The 17,516-nt window shown below is 42.3% G+C and overlaps 1 protein-coding gene across 3 annotated transcripts in view; it reads left to right on the forward strand.

The window, feature by feature from the left end:
• Positions 1 to 17,516, forward strand: part of RALGAPA2 (Ral GTPase activating protein catalytic subunit alpha 2) — a 493,961-nt gene that overhangs the window by 287,111 nt on the left and 189,334 nt on the right. For all 3 annotated transcript variants that reach the window (XM_068232435.1, XM_068232436.1, XM_068232437.1), the window contains one exon: positions 2,099 to 2,170. In XM_068232435.1, coding sequence (XP_068088536.1) covers positions 2,099 to 2,170 — 72 coding nt within the window. The remainder of the gene's footprint in view (positions 1 to 2,098; positions 2,171 to 17,516) is intronic.

Consider the following 17,516-nt stretch of genomic DNA (forward strand, 5'->3'; position numbering starts at 1 on the left):
AGCATCTTTATCACTTAATACACTCAGACCAGTTGCTGTTGAAATTTGATTTTTATGGTGACAATCCTGCTTTAAAAATTATTGGTAAATCTTATCAATATTTTACTATAGCTAAACCTAACCCTACTCTAACGCAACCCCCCACACACACAAGCACCCTTCCTAATACCTAACACTTACCCCGCCACACACACAAACCCCAGACCTGATGCCTACCTGTTAACACACACGCACACACATCCGGTACAAACCCTTAACATGGGGTCACTACGAGTGCCAGGAGAGGACAGCAGAGCAGAGGAGAGAGCGCGCCAGCTGGGAAGGTGAGTATCAAAGTGCTTTGAAGCTCTGGTACTCCCCAGACAGCTGTTGGAGAGGGGGTGGAGTTCCGTCATGGAACCATGGAAGAGGGTTTCAGTGGCAACCTGTGAAGCTCTAGTGAACTCCATGCCCAAGAGGTTTAATGCAGTGCTGGAAAATAATGGTAGGCACACAAAATATTGACACTTTGGGCACAATTTTAACATTCTTCACTTAGTGGTTTACACAGCAAATGTACACTGTTAACTGATATACAAGCTGCACACTAACGTCTTTACATTGTCTCAAAGTGTCATATCTTTAGTATTGTCCCATGAAAAGGTAAAATAACATATTTACAAACATGTGAGAGGTGTACTCACTTTTGTGAGACACAGTATGTATTTTTTTCTGGAGCTGTTAAATGAGTCACTTAAGTGGTTAACATCTTTGCTTTAGAGGGCCTTTAAACATAAAAGACTCATTTGTTGGGGTTGGAAGATGACAATTAAGAGCCAATCTAAGTAATAAGTTTACACTGTGCACTTTGTGCTGCACCCCTGCTTTTAGAATGCACAATATAATGCTTCAGAGCTAATGACACACCTGCTTTGTTTCCATATACACATTACATTATAGGAATACAAGCAGAGCGTGATGTACTGTAGATCCACCACTGAGACACGTGGACACGCAAAAAGCAAACGTTCTTCTGATGTAGTAGGGATTCTGTTAAAGAGAGTCTGAAGCCAAAATAAATTCTTTTTACATGCTATTTATCTTAAGCAATATGATTAGAGCTGAAACGCCGCATTCCTGCGGCAGAACGAGGTTTTATTGCCCCCCAAATCCCTGGGGCAAAAATCGGGGAGCGCTTCCTGTAAGAGGCAGAGCTTTGCGCTGTAGCTCTGCCACTACTGGAGTCAATCTCCGCCGATCGCCGTCTCTCACCGCCCCTTTCCGTCTTCCTTCACAGAGGGGGCGGGGAGAGGCGGCAATCTGCGCACAGATTGAATGCAGTAGAGGCAGAGCTACAGCGCTCTGCCTCCCCGAGCAGGAAAACCCACGACTTTGAAAGTGGTGGATGTTTGCCCCAGGATTTGGGGGGTATAAAGCCCTCGTTCTGCCACGGGAATGCAGCATTTCAGCTCTACTCTTACTGCTTAAAGTGAGCATCCGGACTAAAAATCGACTCAGCAGCACTGGAAAGGCCTTGTGTTTCTTGAACAGTATCACAGCATCAGAACTTTGTTTCTCTTATCCAAGCCTCATTTTTAGCTGCACAGAAGAAAACTGCCCGGGCTTTTTTCCCCTGATGCTGTGCAAAGCATGATGGGGTTTCTGAAGTTGTTGCTCTCATTCTGCTGTTTTGGTGCAAATTTTTTTTTTTTACATTTTGAATTTGACATATGAAGCCTAGTGTGTGCAGCTGGGAGGGGTTATCAGGACACAGGACAGTTGGAACTGTGTCTCCTGCTCCTTGTCACTTCCTTTCAACCAAAAAGATGGCTGCCCCCATGACAAAGATGGCAGCCCCCATGAATCACAAACATTTGCCTGTTCTTTTAAAACAGATTGGGTGAAAAATTATATTACCTATCTATTCTAATTAACATAACTAATGTAACTTAATGACAGTATGTTTGTTTAGGCTGAAGTTCCCCTTTAAGATAAATTGAAGGTAAATAGAAGATTGTATAATGGCTTCAGACTCTCTTTAAAGAGAACATTTTATGGGTTATTTCTTTGGTTGAGATAGATTAAGAGTGTGCATAATTGTAATACTTTCTTTCTACAGGAAAAATTTCCACCTTTTGAAGAAAAATTCCAAGCTTCTGCGTGAACTTAAAAATCTGGATTCCAGACAGTGGTAAGAGCTCCACAGAGGGACGGTTCTTAAGGGTTTAATTTCTTCATTTAAGCATACTGTTTGTGTCACATAGTTGAAGGATTTTTCCTGGCAAAACTTCCCCATTGTGCATGACTGCTGGCAAACTGAACCACAAAATCCTTTTATTTGTTGTATGCTTCAGGCCCCTTTTACAATAGAAGAGTAGTGAATACTGCTGCACCCCACTAAATGCCAGGAAAGTGCTCAACCAGGTCAGCAAAGCCCACACAACATCCGATAAAAAGGGAAGTCCGCACTTCTCCGTTGATTCCTTTATTAATGGACGTATCCAAAGTAAAAGCCACAAGCATCACATTGCTGACATGTTTCGGACAAAACTTAGCGCTTTATCATAGGCCTCATTTGCACTTGCATTATTGCAAGTGTGTGTTGCATTATCCTGTTTTAACGCAGGGTAACGCAATGGCAATCCAAATCAATGAGGATTTTACATTTTCCTCGTCATGCCGAAAGTGTTCATCCTGCTGCAAAACCTGCAGCGTGTTACTGCAAGCACCGCGCTTAACGCACAGTGTTTGGGGAAGTGGAAGTCTATGGGCAACACATTAAGTGTGAACAGGGGCGTCTCTAGCCATTTTGTCGCTCCAAGCGAGAAAACCTGTGGCCGACAACACCCCCCCCCCCCATGTGGTGCCCCCTGATGAAAATAATCGTAACGCAGCAATGTTTCACCATGAGATAAAAGTAATGCGGCAATCTTTGAACAGAAAATATTCATAACGCAGCAATGATTCACTTAAAATAATCGGAATGCGGCATTCTTTCACCAGAAAATAACCATAACGCAGCAATGATTCACCATAAAATAACCATAACGCAGCAATGATTCACAATAAAATAACCATAACGCAGCAATGATTCAACATAAAATAATTGTAATGTGGGCAGCGTTCACCATAAACAAATCGTAATGTGGGCAGCGTTCACCAGAAAATAATCGTAATGTGGGCAGCCTTTACCAGAAAATAATCTTAATGTGGCCAGCGTTCACCAGAAAATTATCGTAATGCGGCCAGCGTTCACCAGAAAATAATCGTAATGCGGCCAGCGTTCACCAGAAAATAATCGTAATGTGGCCAGCGTTCACCAGAAAATAATCGTAATGTGGCCAGTGTTCACCAGAAAATAATTGTAATGTGGCCAGCGTTCACCAGGAAATTATGTTAATGTGGCCAGCGTTCACCAGAAAATAATCGTAATGTGGCCAGTGTTCACCAGGAAATAATCATATGTAGCCAGCGTTCACCAGGAAATTATGCTAATGTGGCCAGCGTTCACCAGAAAAAATATCGTAATGTGGCCATCGTTCACCAGAAAAGAATCGTAATGTGGCTAGCGTTCATCAGAAAATCGTAATGTGGCCAGTGTTCACCAGAAAATAATCGTAATGTGGCCAGCGTTCATCAGAAAATAATCGTAACGTGGCCAGCATTCACCAGAAAATAATCGTAATGTGGCCAGCATTCACCAGAAAATAATCGTAATGTGGCCAGCGGTCACCAGGAAATAATCGTATGTAGCCAGCGTTCACCAGAAAATAATCGTAATGTGGCCAGTGTTCACCAGAAAATAATAGTAATGTGGCCAGCGTTCACCAGGAAATTATGCTAATGTGGGCAGCGATCACCAGGAAATTATGCTAATGTGGGCAGCGTTTCACTAAAAATGTATAATCACCTGTAAAAACAAAAGCATTTACTCACCTGCAGAAGAGTCGACTCCCTGGGCTCAGCCTCCCCGACGGTCTGCAGCAGCACAGCCAACCTGTGAAAGTCCCGCGCTGACCTGCAGAGCAGGGCTACGGGAAGATGGTGCCTGAAGCCCTGTACTGGAGACACAAATAGTCTCCAGTACAGGGCTTCGGGCGCCATCTTGCCGTAGCCCTGCTCTGCCTTCCAGAAGACTGCAGGCTGGAGCAGGGAGCTTCGGGGATGAACTGGGTTCACCACAGCGGTCGCACAGTTTGGCGGGGGAAGGTGGGCACTTCCCCCCGCGGCAGCGCCCCTCCCCCACCCGGTGCTCCAGGCCACCGTCTGTCCTTTCCTGGTGGCTGGGACGCCTCTGTGTGTGAACGACAAAGTGTGGGGCTGCACACATGCACAGACTGATGGGAATCGCAGTACTGTACTTCCTGCCCAGCACGGAGTACATGACTGGGCGGTGGGCAGTACTATGCATATGACCCTGTTGGTGAACTCTGTTGCAGGGTCATATGAGGAAGGATTCGTGAGGTGATTGTGTGGCAGGCTCCCCTGCCACACGACCACTACACAGGCTTAGTGAGGCGAGAGAGGGAAAGAACTAGGCTAGAAATAATTCTTGACAAGTTATCAGCTGCACTCTAAACACTTTCTCAGGCCTGCTGGCTGATCTGAGTGAGCCTGTAGTGGCCTGAGGTATTCTGTAAGAACTATTGTCGTTTTAAAGTAAACAGAAAAGGCCCTCTTGATTTTTATCTTTAAAGGGAACCTGAAATGAGAGGAATACAGAGGCTGCCATCTTCATTCTCTAATACACAATGGCTTCAATTCATCAAGCATTACCGCATTCGGTAATGCTGAAAACAGCTGACTTAACGAAGCACTTTAGAAAATGTTAATTCATCAAAGCTGTTACCGAATGAGAAGCTGAAATGACACAGCAATGAGCTAAATTACCGACATGTGCTCAACAAATGTTAATTCATCAAGGTTCCCACATTCGCTAACACATTCGGTGTTTATCTCAAGCTCTCCCCTGTCGTTACAGGCTTCGAAAGCCTTCTGTGTGAATGTTTTCATGATTAGCAGGAGCAGGCAGCCAATAGAAACAGCCCCTGTTCTCCTGCAAGTGCCGCTGATAGGTCACACAGGCTTCTCCACACAAGCTTTCAGACCCCCCAAGCAGTGAGCAGAGTGAACGGGTCAAAATATATCCCCAGATTCCCTTCGGTGGTGTAACCCTTTCAGGCCCTGTTTGATAATGCAAAGATGCTGGTGGTGAAATCACCAAGCATGGCATTTGTAATGTCTCCAGGAAGTTTATCTACGTTGTGGCAAAGAAGTAAAATGTTAAGAAAGACTGATCGACAGATTCAGAGCAGCAGAGGCAGTATAAATAACAGTAACTATAACACCTTTACATCTAAAGGGATGTCTGGATGCCTTCTATTGTTATCAGCTTGTAACAACACACGGACATTCCAAGCTGCTCTGCACCACTCTGCTGTTATCTAACAGCCTTTGATGAATTGAAGCCTAGTAGTTCGGTAACTTAACGAACCTCTACCACACATGGGAAAATATTGATGAATTAGCACAGTGAAGTGTAAAATACCGAATGCGGTATTTTAAGGACTGGGGTTTTGTTATCGAACACCCTTTGATGAATTGAAGCCAATGCCAGTTGCCTCACTTCTGTGCTGATGCTTTGCCTCTATAAGTCACTGGCCCAGAATGAGCATGGGAGGGGGGCTAGTGTTAGGTGTATACATAGGGATGTGCTTGGGGAGGCGGAGTTAGTGTTAGGTGTATAGATAGGGGTTTGCTTTGTTGGTTTAGTATTGGTAATACAACATAACCAATATTTTAACCATTGGCAACACCAAGCATTTTTACTATACATACGGTAATCACTGGAAGTAGCATGATGTGGTAAATGAGTATATTTAATACCGGTCCTTCGTATTTGCCTGTGTTTCTGTTTGGCTCCCTCTACCACCCACCCACTGGATACTGGCCTTTTTAGTGACCTGGAATCTTTACAAAGCAATGTGATTTGCAAAGCTTTGATAGTATACTTACAGTATACTGTCAGCACATTTTTGCACTTTGAGATTTTTGAGCTTTGTATTCTCATTAAAGTTCTTACATTAAAAAAAATAAAAATAAATAATGCTCCTTTCTGACGCAGCCAGAGTAATACAGTTTTTGTGTTTCCACCTACTCACATTCATCTCACATCACTGGGTGAAACAGAAGTAGGTCATAAAGAAAGGGCTGGAGTACAGTAGCAATAGTAACAAGCAGGTAGAGCAAAATTGCCGCCGGAAACTATAAAAGAATAAAAAATAAAAATGCATTCAAGCCCACTGAACACAATAAAAAGATTACAACCAAAATACAGGTGATAAATCCAGTCCATTCTGGCTGACTCCTACCGCGTGTGTCAACAGGCTCCCCGAGATGACATTTATGTACCAGCTATTCTCTGCCATCCATACCTTTATTATTCTTCATGTAGGTCTTTTGTTGCTGCCTTAGTGATTCACAGGAAGTTCTCCCACCAGTGGCTGCCCACCAACCTCTAGTGTCTCAGCCAGAGCAGTGCTGTGGATTATTTTTACACATTACATAGAAATCCTTTCAGGACAAACAGGTGTTTATTGGAAGTCATGCAGGAAATCACTGGTGCTACTAAAGTCTTCAGAAGAAGCTTAGAAGGCAATGAAATCATGCCTGTATTTTAAGTCACATTTGCTTAGTATGATTTGTGCACATGCATTCTGGCAAATATTGTTGGATAGTCGGCTTTCCTGATTCAATACCATTCAAAAGCTTGGAGCCAATTAGAAATGTCATTGTTTTTGAAAGAAAACCAGGTTTTTTGGCTATGAAAGTCTCATCAAAATAAGACATACAGGGCCATGTTCTATTTCAGGTGATAAGTAGCTTGCAGATGCGGGCTACTTATCACCTTGCCATTACCGGCAAATCCTATTGGCAGCTTCACTCATGCGATGGCCAATCGTTAGGGAGCATTACTCAGACGAAAGCCTGAGCGATGCTCCCTTTTACAGGGCGATGGGTAGTGAGGCTTACGCTGTGGTGCTGATCTTCAGCACCATGGCCTCGCTCCCCACACATGCGCACTCACACGCCAAACATCATCTTCCACCGCTGCATCTGGGGTTCTCCTTTAATGAGATGACCCCAGAGCTCCCCATCGGGCCTTTGCGCATCGGCAAAGCCCCCCATGTAGATTCGCCGTCACCCCAGAGCAATAAACATACTGCTGCCTCTCGCCAAAAGTTTCACGTTGTGTAATTACAGTTTATGAGTCACTAATTACTGTGTATCTGAACCCCAGCAAAGCATCTTTGAAGCTCTCGCCAGGGCTCCCCATTGGTCATCTTTCTGGACCATTTTCATTGACTCAGACAGTGGACCAATGGGGAGCCCCAGCTGGAGTTTAAAAGCTGCTTTGCCAGGGTTAGGATACACAGTAGTTACAGGGACTCATACACTGTAATTACACAACGGGAAACTTGTGACGAGCGGCTCTGGGGTGGCTACGCGGGAGGCTTCGGCAATGTGCGGCGGCCCAAAGGGGATGTCTGGGGTCTCCTTATTAAAGGAGACCCCCAGATGCAACTGCGACGATGTGCGTTAGTGTGTTTAGACCTGCTCTGTGCAGGTCCAAGCTTACCCTCATGTGGAGGCACGAAAAGGGCAATTGGATAGTGTGTAAAGAACTTAAGTTCTTTTCCGCCGGGGGAGGGGTGTCTAAAAATTAAATAGGATAAGGCAATGCTCTAATCGCCTAATTAAGAATGCTAGAGAGTTCAGCAATATGGTATGGCCCGCAGTGTAGATTTTAAGTTGTAAATGGCTTAGCAGAAAACAGCTGTTTTTTATTGGAATGTCTATTTAAGTGTACGGAGACCAGTTGTGAGCAAGGATTAGTTTAGTGTACTAATGTAATGCTGTGTGTGCTAATGCTAGTTTATTGTACTGATTTAAAGGTACACTTTGACGAAAAAGGATTTTCTGATAACACTGCTAATATATACATACCGTAGTACGAAATGCATTCATTTTTCAGCAGAGTTTTCTATTAGCAAGTCTTGTAGAAGTTTAAATTTACAACACACTACCGTGGACATCTGTAGGCATTTCTGAATTTCCGCTTCCATGTAGATTTGGTCAAGACCTGTAATAAACACAATTTTATTTTTTATTATTTTTTTTTTTTTTTACAAAATTGCAGGCTGTCTAAAATCCCTGCTTGATCCAGAGAAGGCTGCTGGTAGCTCATCACTTATCTTTGGTTACAGTGTAAAGTTAGGTAATCGCTATGCCCGACAGGCTGCCGCAGAAACTTGCTATCTGCACGCTATACCAAAGCTTATGAGAAAAAAAAAATGGAAGTCACTCATACCTAGTTTACAATTTTTGTAGGTGAAGCACAATTAAAAGGACAATTAAAAGATTAAAACAAACCAAATAAACTGGTGTGAATGGGACATTATGCCCCGCCCTCTCAAAGCACTTTTTTGTAGTTATAGATTAAACCTTTTTTTTCCTCAACTTCTAGGGATTCCATCAAGGTAAAAATGTCTAATAATATGTACTAATGGTAGTGAACCTCTACCTTCCATTAAAATTAATGCGACAGACTCCATCTGTGCCCTCTTATCTTTCCACTGCTTCTTCAATCTTTAGGAGCTCTCTTTTGGGCATTTATTTCCCACGATCCATATTAAACTATAAAAGTCTATAAGAAATGAGTGACGACCTATTGGCATCATATTATTTTTACATCCTTAACCTCCTTAGCAGTAACCCCGAGTCAGGCTCGGGGCTGGAAATTTGCAGCTCAGAGCGGTAACCCCGAGCTTGACTTGTGGTAGCCGCCATGAGGTTAATGCAGAGCATAGCGCGCAGTGGGCATTTCAGAACAGAGGGAGAACTGCAGGACTGGATTCCTGAAAGGTAAATGCAGGGGCTGCTGCAGGCTCTCTGGGAGTATTTTTTTTTTCTTTCTGTTAGGGTCTAAAAGCTAATAAAAAAAATTGTACCACTTTTACACCCTAAGATCAGAAAGGAATCAAACCCCCAGGGAGGTTAAAAAGTCTTACAACGTTGTACATCATGGCTCATTTTTAAGTCTTAATTTTCTCCTAGGACATCATTTTTTTATCTTCTGTGTAAAATAAGTTTTCCGCACTCTTTAATTGAAAAAAATACCAAAACGTTGGTGAGGAAATACTGTCAAAATTATTTTGAGTATTTTCTTGCTTGTTGGTGGCTTAAAATGGTGTTTTATTGATAAGGTGTGAAAATATTACCTAGGAGGAAGGGTGAATTGAACAAAGACCAAAGACTTTTATTGACTATAAAGGTCAGAGTTAATATATCAAAATGCCAAAAAGGAGAAACAAAAACATTTCCCTCATATTGGGGTTAATGAGATATTCTCCATAAACTAAGGGTTTAGCTATTTTTGTAAGCTTACAGCACATTATAACAAAACCAAGGTCACCTAAGCGTAAGACATTTTTCGTATCTATCAAGTTGTTGTCATCTACAGTTTGAAGTTAGAACATTCTAATTATAAAGTTTAGGCAATTATTGCTGAGATAACCAATCCAAGGCAGCCAGCTTTTGTAGAAATTATCTCTATTGTCTTTCAGCATTGCAATGAGCGTCTCAGAGATCATAGCTGCAGTGTTTTTTCTTTTACATAATTTGTTGAGAGTGTGGCTGGCTTCAGTTGTGTAGCATTGTGAGATCTGCCTGTCATAAAGAGATGTGAAGTCCTTAGTATACAATTTTTGTAGTTAGTGTTTTTCATCAAGAAGAAAAACGGGTTTTTGGATTTTTTGGGAATTCATGTTAACAAAACAACAGAGGCCAAACTAGTTCTCTGCAGCTAAAACTAAATGCAGTTTGGCAGGTCCATGGTACTTTGTCATTGATGCACCCTTTAAAACAAGCAGAGTTATTCTACACAGAAGTTACAATTATGTTTCTGTAACTTAGGATGCATTTACCTTTTGTATGGCTGGTTATGTGCAGTGTTGTGTCCATTTGGAGACGGGTATGGGAATTTGAAGATCAAGTCCTTATGCTAACATGAATTTCAGTTTTGTATTGGGCTTTGGTTGATTCATTATGAGGAAACCTTTTCTCTGAATATTTTCAGCAAGAAGGATAAGAACTAATAATGACTAATAAACATAATAAACATAGCTAGCTACATATAGTACTAGTCCTTCTAAGAAATTATTTGAAGTCCTTTTCTGTTTTTCAGTACAGCAAGAGTTAAAAAGCTCAAACGGTTCTCTTTGCTTTTCAGCTCAGCAAGGCAGATTTGTCATGGCTGCTGTTTAGAATTCAATTTTAAAATTAAGCTCTTAAACTGAAGATAAATATATGATACTCAGATCTATGTTCTATTTACCTTTAGTCAAACACATACAATAAGTAATCTCATAAATCTACCGTAATTTCATTTCAGGTTTGCATATCCTTGAGTTCTGTTGGTGGCATAAAAAAAAAAATCAGTTTTTCTCTCCACCCAACAACTGAAAATTCTTCTGACCCACCTATGTGGGGAATTAGGGCCTGTTCTCACTGGGCGATAAGCGGTCAATTCCCACTAATCACCGAATGGCAGTGATCTCACTGCCGCGATTGCCGCTGATCACGGGCAGTTTGCAATTATCAGCTATTTCAGCATTTTCCCGCAATTCTAAAGCGATACAGTGCTTAAAAAGGGCTAATGTTGATCGCTCAAAATTATGTGTGTACAGTGATTTTACTGCGCTAATCGTGGTAAAATCACCTGCACAAAACAAGCGACTACAAGTGAGAACAATCTCTAAGGGATGGAGGAAGAATGTATTTGTCAGAGAAATATGATATTGCAGTATCTATATCTGTTCAAGGTGATTGCATCCTTACCACCTACTTCTTGATTGATATAACAGTGGGCACTTCCCTGGCTTTTGTGACAGCAGGGCCACTTTTATATGCGGGTGGAACTGCTAAAGAGCTCACGAGTTTTTATGTGGACATTATATTTAAAGGAAACATCCAAGCTTTATAAAAAAAAAAGAAACACAGATCTACTTACCTGGGGCTTCCTCCAGCCAGCACCTGTCCGCCGATCTGTCACTCGACGCAGCTCCGCTCCAAGGCAGTGGCCAGGGGTTCCCTCTGTTGTACATGCCAGTCGGCATCTTCTGCATCTGCGCATGCCGCCGAGCTGCTCGTGATATCGCTCACGTGGTCTAGAGCGATTTGCGCAGACAGTACTTCTGTGCCTGTGCAGAACACGCCAAGCCACGTGAGGGTGTTCGCAACCTGGCGAGTTCGGGATCTGCAATGGAGTGTACCCTGGGCCACCAGCTGGGAGCGATCAGATCGGCTGGATGAGCCCCATGTAAGTAGATTTAGATTTTTTAATAAGCTCGGACCTTTCTGACCTTCCCTTTAAGCCTAGCTTCTCCCATAGTAATAAATGGACTGTGCTTTGCCATCCTTGGTTCAGCTACACCAGATGAGAGAGGGAAAGTTACATTTTTGATAAGCACTATTTACAAGTGACTACATAACAAACATAAGCGTAAACTATACCCAGCAATCACTATGATTTAATCACTATGATGACAAAAATATATACAATATTTTATACAAGAAACGCTACAGAATCAGCCATAGTAATGCAATGAAGCAGAAAGCACTAGGTCACAACCAGGGACATCAGGGCTACAGACTAGGGATTGTGAAACGGGTGCACAAGTTCAGCAGCACTACCACATATTCTGGCAAGGTTTGACTGCAACAGGAACCTTTATTAAAATGATCTATAGATGATGCTTAGTTAACCCAAGCAAATGAGAAACTGCTGTTGAATAGTTCACAGTGGTTCTGAGCTCATGATGCCACCTGCTGGTGACCTATATAGTTCCAGGTCAAGTCCAGAAGTTTAAAAAGGTCATCTGCTGGTGGGCAACAGAAGGCCACTACAGCATAAACACACCACACCACACACACTGCCACCAGCAGGTAAAATGCGGCAATGCTCCTGACAAGTGGAAAGCCTTCTCTGGGTCTTATTGTTTGTAGCATTAGGACTTAGTCTAGTTCTAGTCTGTCAAATGGCCTCTGTGCTTTTCAACTGTGTTTAATCAGTCACACTGTTAAGATCCAATATTTTTAAGCCTCCATAACAACTTTATAAAGGAAGTGACGGTACTACCAGGAGTAAGAAAGTGTAAATGTTTGGGAATGGAGAGCCTGGCCATCATTAGTGTAGTGTTCCTAATAAAGTACTCAGTAAGTGCATAGTTTGGCAAGCTATAAATTACCAGGTCACTTTAAATGGAACCTGAAGTGAAAATAAACTTATAAGATGATTTGCATGTGTAGCACAGCTAAGAAATAGAACATTAGTAGCACATATATGGTCTTCTATTGTTTTCAGTACAGAAAGAGTTAAGAAACTTCAGTTGTTATCTATGCAAAAGAGCTTCTCTGAGCTCTACAACCAAGTTTGGTGGGCTACAGTGATTTTTTCTGAAGCACTTATCTCAACCTGATGAAGCAAAGGAGAAAAAGCCTGGCACTAGATCTCAGCAGAGGACAATGACCGGGTTCACCGGATTCTGTATTTCATGCTTTCACATGCAACTCATAGATAACCACTGTATAAATTGTAGCAAAAGATTAGCGAGGCACTGTGATTGCAAAAGAAAATACCTTTAATCCACAGTGTAGAGACACATCAGGGTATACAGTGGGGGTGAGGGAGGACTGCCAGCTGTTTCGCTTTAACACAAGCTTCCTTAGAGGCCAATCGAAAGAACTTTCTTTCCTTCTTTCTATTGGTCTCTGAGGAAGCTTGTGTTAAAGCGAAACAGCTGTCAGGCCTCCCTCACCCCCACTGTATACGCTCTTTTGATACAACTTATCTCAACCTGTCTCTCACCGTTTCTTGTTTGTTTAGGCTGGTTTCACAGTGGGACGTTAAAGTCCCACGTTACAGCAGCCAGTAACGCAGCCTAACTCACAGCACTGTAAAATCAAAAACTCACAGCACTGTAAAATCAATGTGCTGTTCACAGTGCACACGTTGTGTTAGGGTATAACGCTGCACGTTAAATGAAAGTGCAGCATGCTGTATGTTATACACCTATAGAGCTGCGTTAGATTGTTTGCATATGCTCAGTGACTAGCCACATGGCTAATTAATATTCACTGCACTGTGGTGACTCGTGGTGGGACTCGTAGTGTTGTCCGGATCATGTACGAATCGTTCATTTGATCCGGATGTTTTTTGTGAGTCGAATCATCCGGATCATCACAATGAACGATTCGGTTCACAGTGGATGTCTGTCTGGAAGAAACAGGAACATACAAAATGTACAGTGCAGGGAAAGTCGTGTCCTGCTAGTCATTTCACTCCCAGTCTGCTTCCCTAGTAAAATGATTCAAATGATTCGGTTCAAAGATCCGGATCTTTTCAATGATCCGATTCGAATGATCCGAATCCTTAAAAAGATCCGGACTTCCCATCACTAACCTGGAGTGGCTGATTTGAGAGCCGCATAACGAGGCTCAATCTGACGTCCAACTTCAACACCACCATGCATTGTGTTAGGGGCACGTTATGCGACCTTAACGTCCCCTAAACGCAACGTCTTGGTGTGAAAGTAGCCTTAAAGTTTTACTGCAGTAAAGATCAAAGGGTCATTAGCTTTGCTCTGTTTCATAGTTTAAAATGCAGAGGCCGCTTTTACACTTAATTAGTTGATATCAGTTAAAACTGAAAGAAAACTGATTTTGAAAGTATGAAAGTCCATGTTTTCCTATGGCTTAGTTCCCACTATATGTGTTTTAACTGAAATCTTTTTCACAATGCACTGCTATGGAAAAACCACATACCAACGCTTACGAACGCACACTAACGCATATCAACGCATTAAGTGTCAAAGGGCCCAGAGTGTAAACTGCAAATATTAGAGAATGATGTAGTGTTATAGGAAAAAAAAGCTATATAACTGAAAATAAGAAATATGAGACTTTCTTTGCTACTAATGTTCTATTAATGATCTGTACTACACATACAATTCATCATATCATATGGTTTTTTTTCGCTTCAGTGTCACTTTAAATATTAGGCAGGCGCCAAATGAGCAAAAAATTCTTGACATTTTCAGTGCAGCGATAGTCCCCCCCCCCAAAACTCGATTTTCAGATGTTCCTGAAAGCATGCTATGATTATTCCTGGTCCATGCCAGATTCATCATGCACTATTCATGCTTTCTGTGTGCCAGGAGAGATGGATTTCTCTTTGTGTACAGCAGCTTCCACAAACACTTTGCCAGGGTACAGGAACTTTTCCTGATATCTAGCCTTTATTTCGTTGTCACAGTTGATGGCACGCTGCCTGCATTTGGATGCAGTTAAGCAAACTTTTTTTTTTTTTCATGCCCAGTTAATTGGTCCTCTTAGACTTTTAATGGCTTGGCCTTATTCCAACTATTGCTGCATGCTCCCTACAATGAGGATGATGCATTAGTCATAAATCACAGTTTTATCATCAAGTCTGTGCTAAAAGCTGAATCATTTCAATGAATAACTTAGCAGTGGTGCTTCATTTGGTTCTTTGACTCGGAGGAAGTGGTACACTGCAAATATATTGTTATTGCTTCATGCAATTTATGCACTGCACAGCAGCGAGTTACAGGGAAACTTGCCTTACTGGATGAAACCAGATTTGCATTTGTATTAGTCAAGCGGAGAATTGGTAGCAAAATGCTTAAAAATAAATAAATGAAGAGCTGGTTCTCTTTATTGAACCCGTTGAACACAAAAAATGATGTCTTTGATTCGGGACAGGGAAATGCCGTTATTGAACTGGTGGAAATAATTTAGTTAAAGTGAACCTGAACTCTTGCACAGGACAGAAGGAAACCGAGAGTTTAGCCTGTCTAATTTCCACTCATCTGTAACTAATCACCACTGCAAATTGATCTCTCAGCTGTGTTAGTTAAGGACTCTCCTATGTTTTTTTTTAAAGATGGTTATGCTGTTGCTTATCTTTTACAGCAGCGAAAAAGTACTAAGGTCAGGTCCGTTTTAAGAGGAATATACTCTGAAGAATATAATCACCTAGTTAGCTATCAAAGTAGAATCTTGGATAAAAATGGATGGAGTAATTTAATGTGGACCTGTACTCTTGCACAGGACACAATGAGAAATGCACCATCTGTGTTTTTAGAGAGAAGAGCCTGTCTAATTCCTCCTCATTTTCAAGTAATCACGTGTAATTTGATCTCTCAGCTTTGTCAGAACAGAATTTCAGCAGACACAGCTAACATGTAAACACAGGATGTTAACCCATTGTCTGCTTCCATAAAAGCAGGAAGTAGACATACTGCAGATTTATTGCAGGAGTTCTGTGAGCTGTAACAAAGAAATGTTTTTCTTTAAAGGTTATTATGCTGTTGCTTATCTTGTAGAGCTGAGAGGAAGTTCTGAGTTCAGATCTGCTTTAAGTTCTATTTTTAGGCCTGTAATGAGAGGGATTTTTCTGCCATCTTGTCACCATTTGTGAAAACAAATCCAGTTTGCCTGGCTGCTGTGCATATCCTTTGCCTCTAATGCTTTCCAAATTATTCATCCAAAAAAAGTATGTAGATCAGGTTCTGACTAAAGGGCTGTACATATGCTAGATTTCCACCTTTGCAGATAATCCGACGTGTGTACAGCAGCCCCCGACCGCTGCCCGGCCAGCGATTCAGCAGGCAGATCAATTCATCCAAGCAATGGCCAATAGCTTTGTTCTCCCCGCTCACCCTGCCTGCTTTGTGACTTCCCTGCCTGCCATGTGCTCTCCCTGCCTGCCATGTGCCCTATGTAGATTAGGTTTTGGCTAAGGCCCGTACCCGCTAGGTCAGTGATGGCTAACCTTGGCACTCCAGTTGTTACAAAACTGCAAAATCCCATCATGCATCTGCCTCCTGGAGTTATGCTTAGAGCTGTCAGAGTATTGCAATGCCTCATGGGACTTGTAGTTCCACCACAGCTGGAGTGCCAAGGTTAGCCATCACTGCACTAGGTTAAAGTCGGCTGAGGTCGGCTCCTCTGTTGATAATCTGGTTTGTGTACAGCAGTCCTTGACTGCCAATCCACTAGTCAGATCAACGCGGCTGAGCGACGGCTGATAGCTTTGTTTTACCCACAACGCAACGTCTGATCTGCACCACTCAGTATTGCAACAGAGTGCGTTAATAACTAACAGGCTAAGTACAGGTTTGTACAGCCTCGGCCCAGCAATGTCGCCCGAGGGATTGGTTCTATCTAGTATGTGTACAGGCCTTAACTGCTGACTTCACAAGCCGATGAGCAACTCAAGTGCTGAGGCCAAACATGAACATCAAGCCTGACAGACGGACCCCTGATTTAAAGATGGCATCCATAAGAAAAATACTACGCTTAGCTATAAATTTGCAAATGACATAACATTTATAGCAAGCAGCAAATCCATACATACATAAACACATTATAAAATGCTTCCCCCATACATGGGAGGCACTATACATGGCAGCACTGTATGTAGAGGCACACTATTAGAGGAGATTAACTGTGGGTGTTGTAATAGTGGCAATTATAGCAAGAGACAGGAGATATAGTAGTGAAATGCATTGTGGGAATTAGGTGTAGGGAGATCCATAGTGTGAGTGGAGGAAGGAGCTGTAAAAGTTTTGCTATTGTGCCGCATACTATACAATAATAGGCAAGTGTCCCTGCGTCTGTCTGTGTGTCAGTGCTTTTTTGCCATGCGCATGTGCAGGGACAAGACTCGGAGACACTGCCGAGAGCCGGAGGACGGGGCCAGAAGGGGAGGGCGTGTGTGTGTGCGCGCAGCGGACGTGCGCACGCGCACTGCGAATTAGTGACAGACCTAGCCCGTTTTTAAACGGGCTAAGGTCACTAGTACTTTCAACTATAAAGACCTAAAGGTATGTTGTGAGAGAGGTAGTTCCCATATGCACATTAGACTGTGTAACAACAAAGTAACATTGGTAGAAGCATTCATGCAGACTGCAGTAGTCATTGAATCCAGTGTAGGAGCTTACATACATTTTAGTGAATTTGAGAGTGCTGGATGGCAGAGCTATGCGGAAATTACATTTGCTGGTCCAGTTTAGAGTCAGAACATCTTGTTATGGTATGCTGTTTTTACTCTCACCAGCCTCATCTTACAAAATATCAATGAGGCATGCTGTGTCCTGGCAGGAACATTATTACAGCCAAATAACGATGATTAATAGCGGTTTTGTAACTTATTTAAAGTCAGTGACTTCCAAGGAACTGATTGCATTATATCCAGATCAATCTGCAGTCTCATCAACTTTCTCTAGCGTATAAGTATAACTTTATTTGACCCATCCCATCTGCAAACCAATATTTATAATGACAAATGAATTACACAGGCAATATCATATACAAATCTATAATCAACCCAGTTTATAGGGTTGCTAGGTCTAATGATAGTTCGTTTTACTTCCATGTAGCCCCATGTGTAATCC

This window comes from Hyperolius riggenbachi, chromosome 4, assembly GCF_040937935.1.
Source record: "Hyperolius riggenbachi isolate aHypRig1 chromosome 4, aHypRig1.pri, whole genome shotgun sequence".
Lineage (NCBI taxonomy): Eukaryota > Metazoa > Chordata > Amphibia > Anura > Hyperoliidae > Hyperolius > Hyperolius riggenbachi.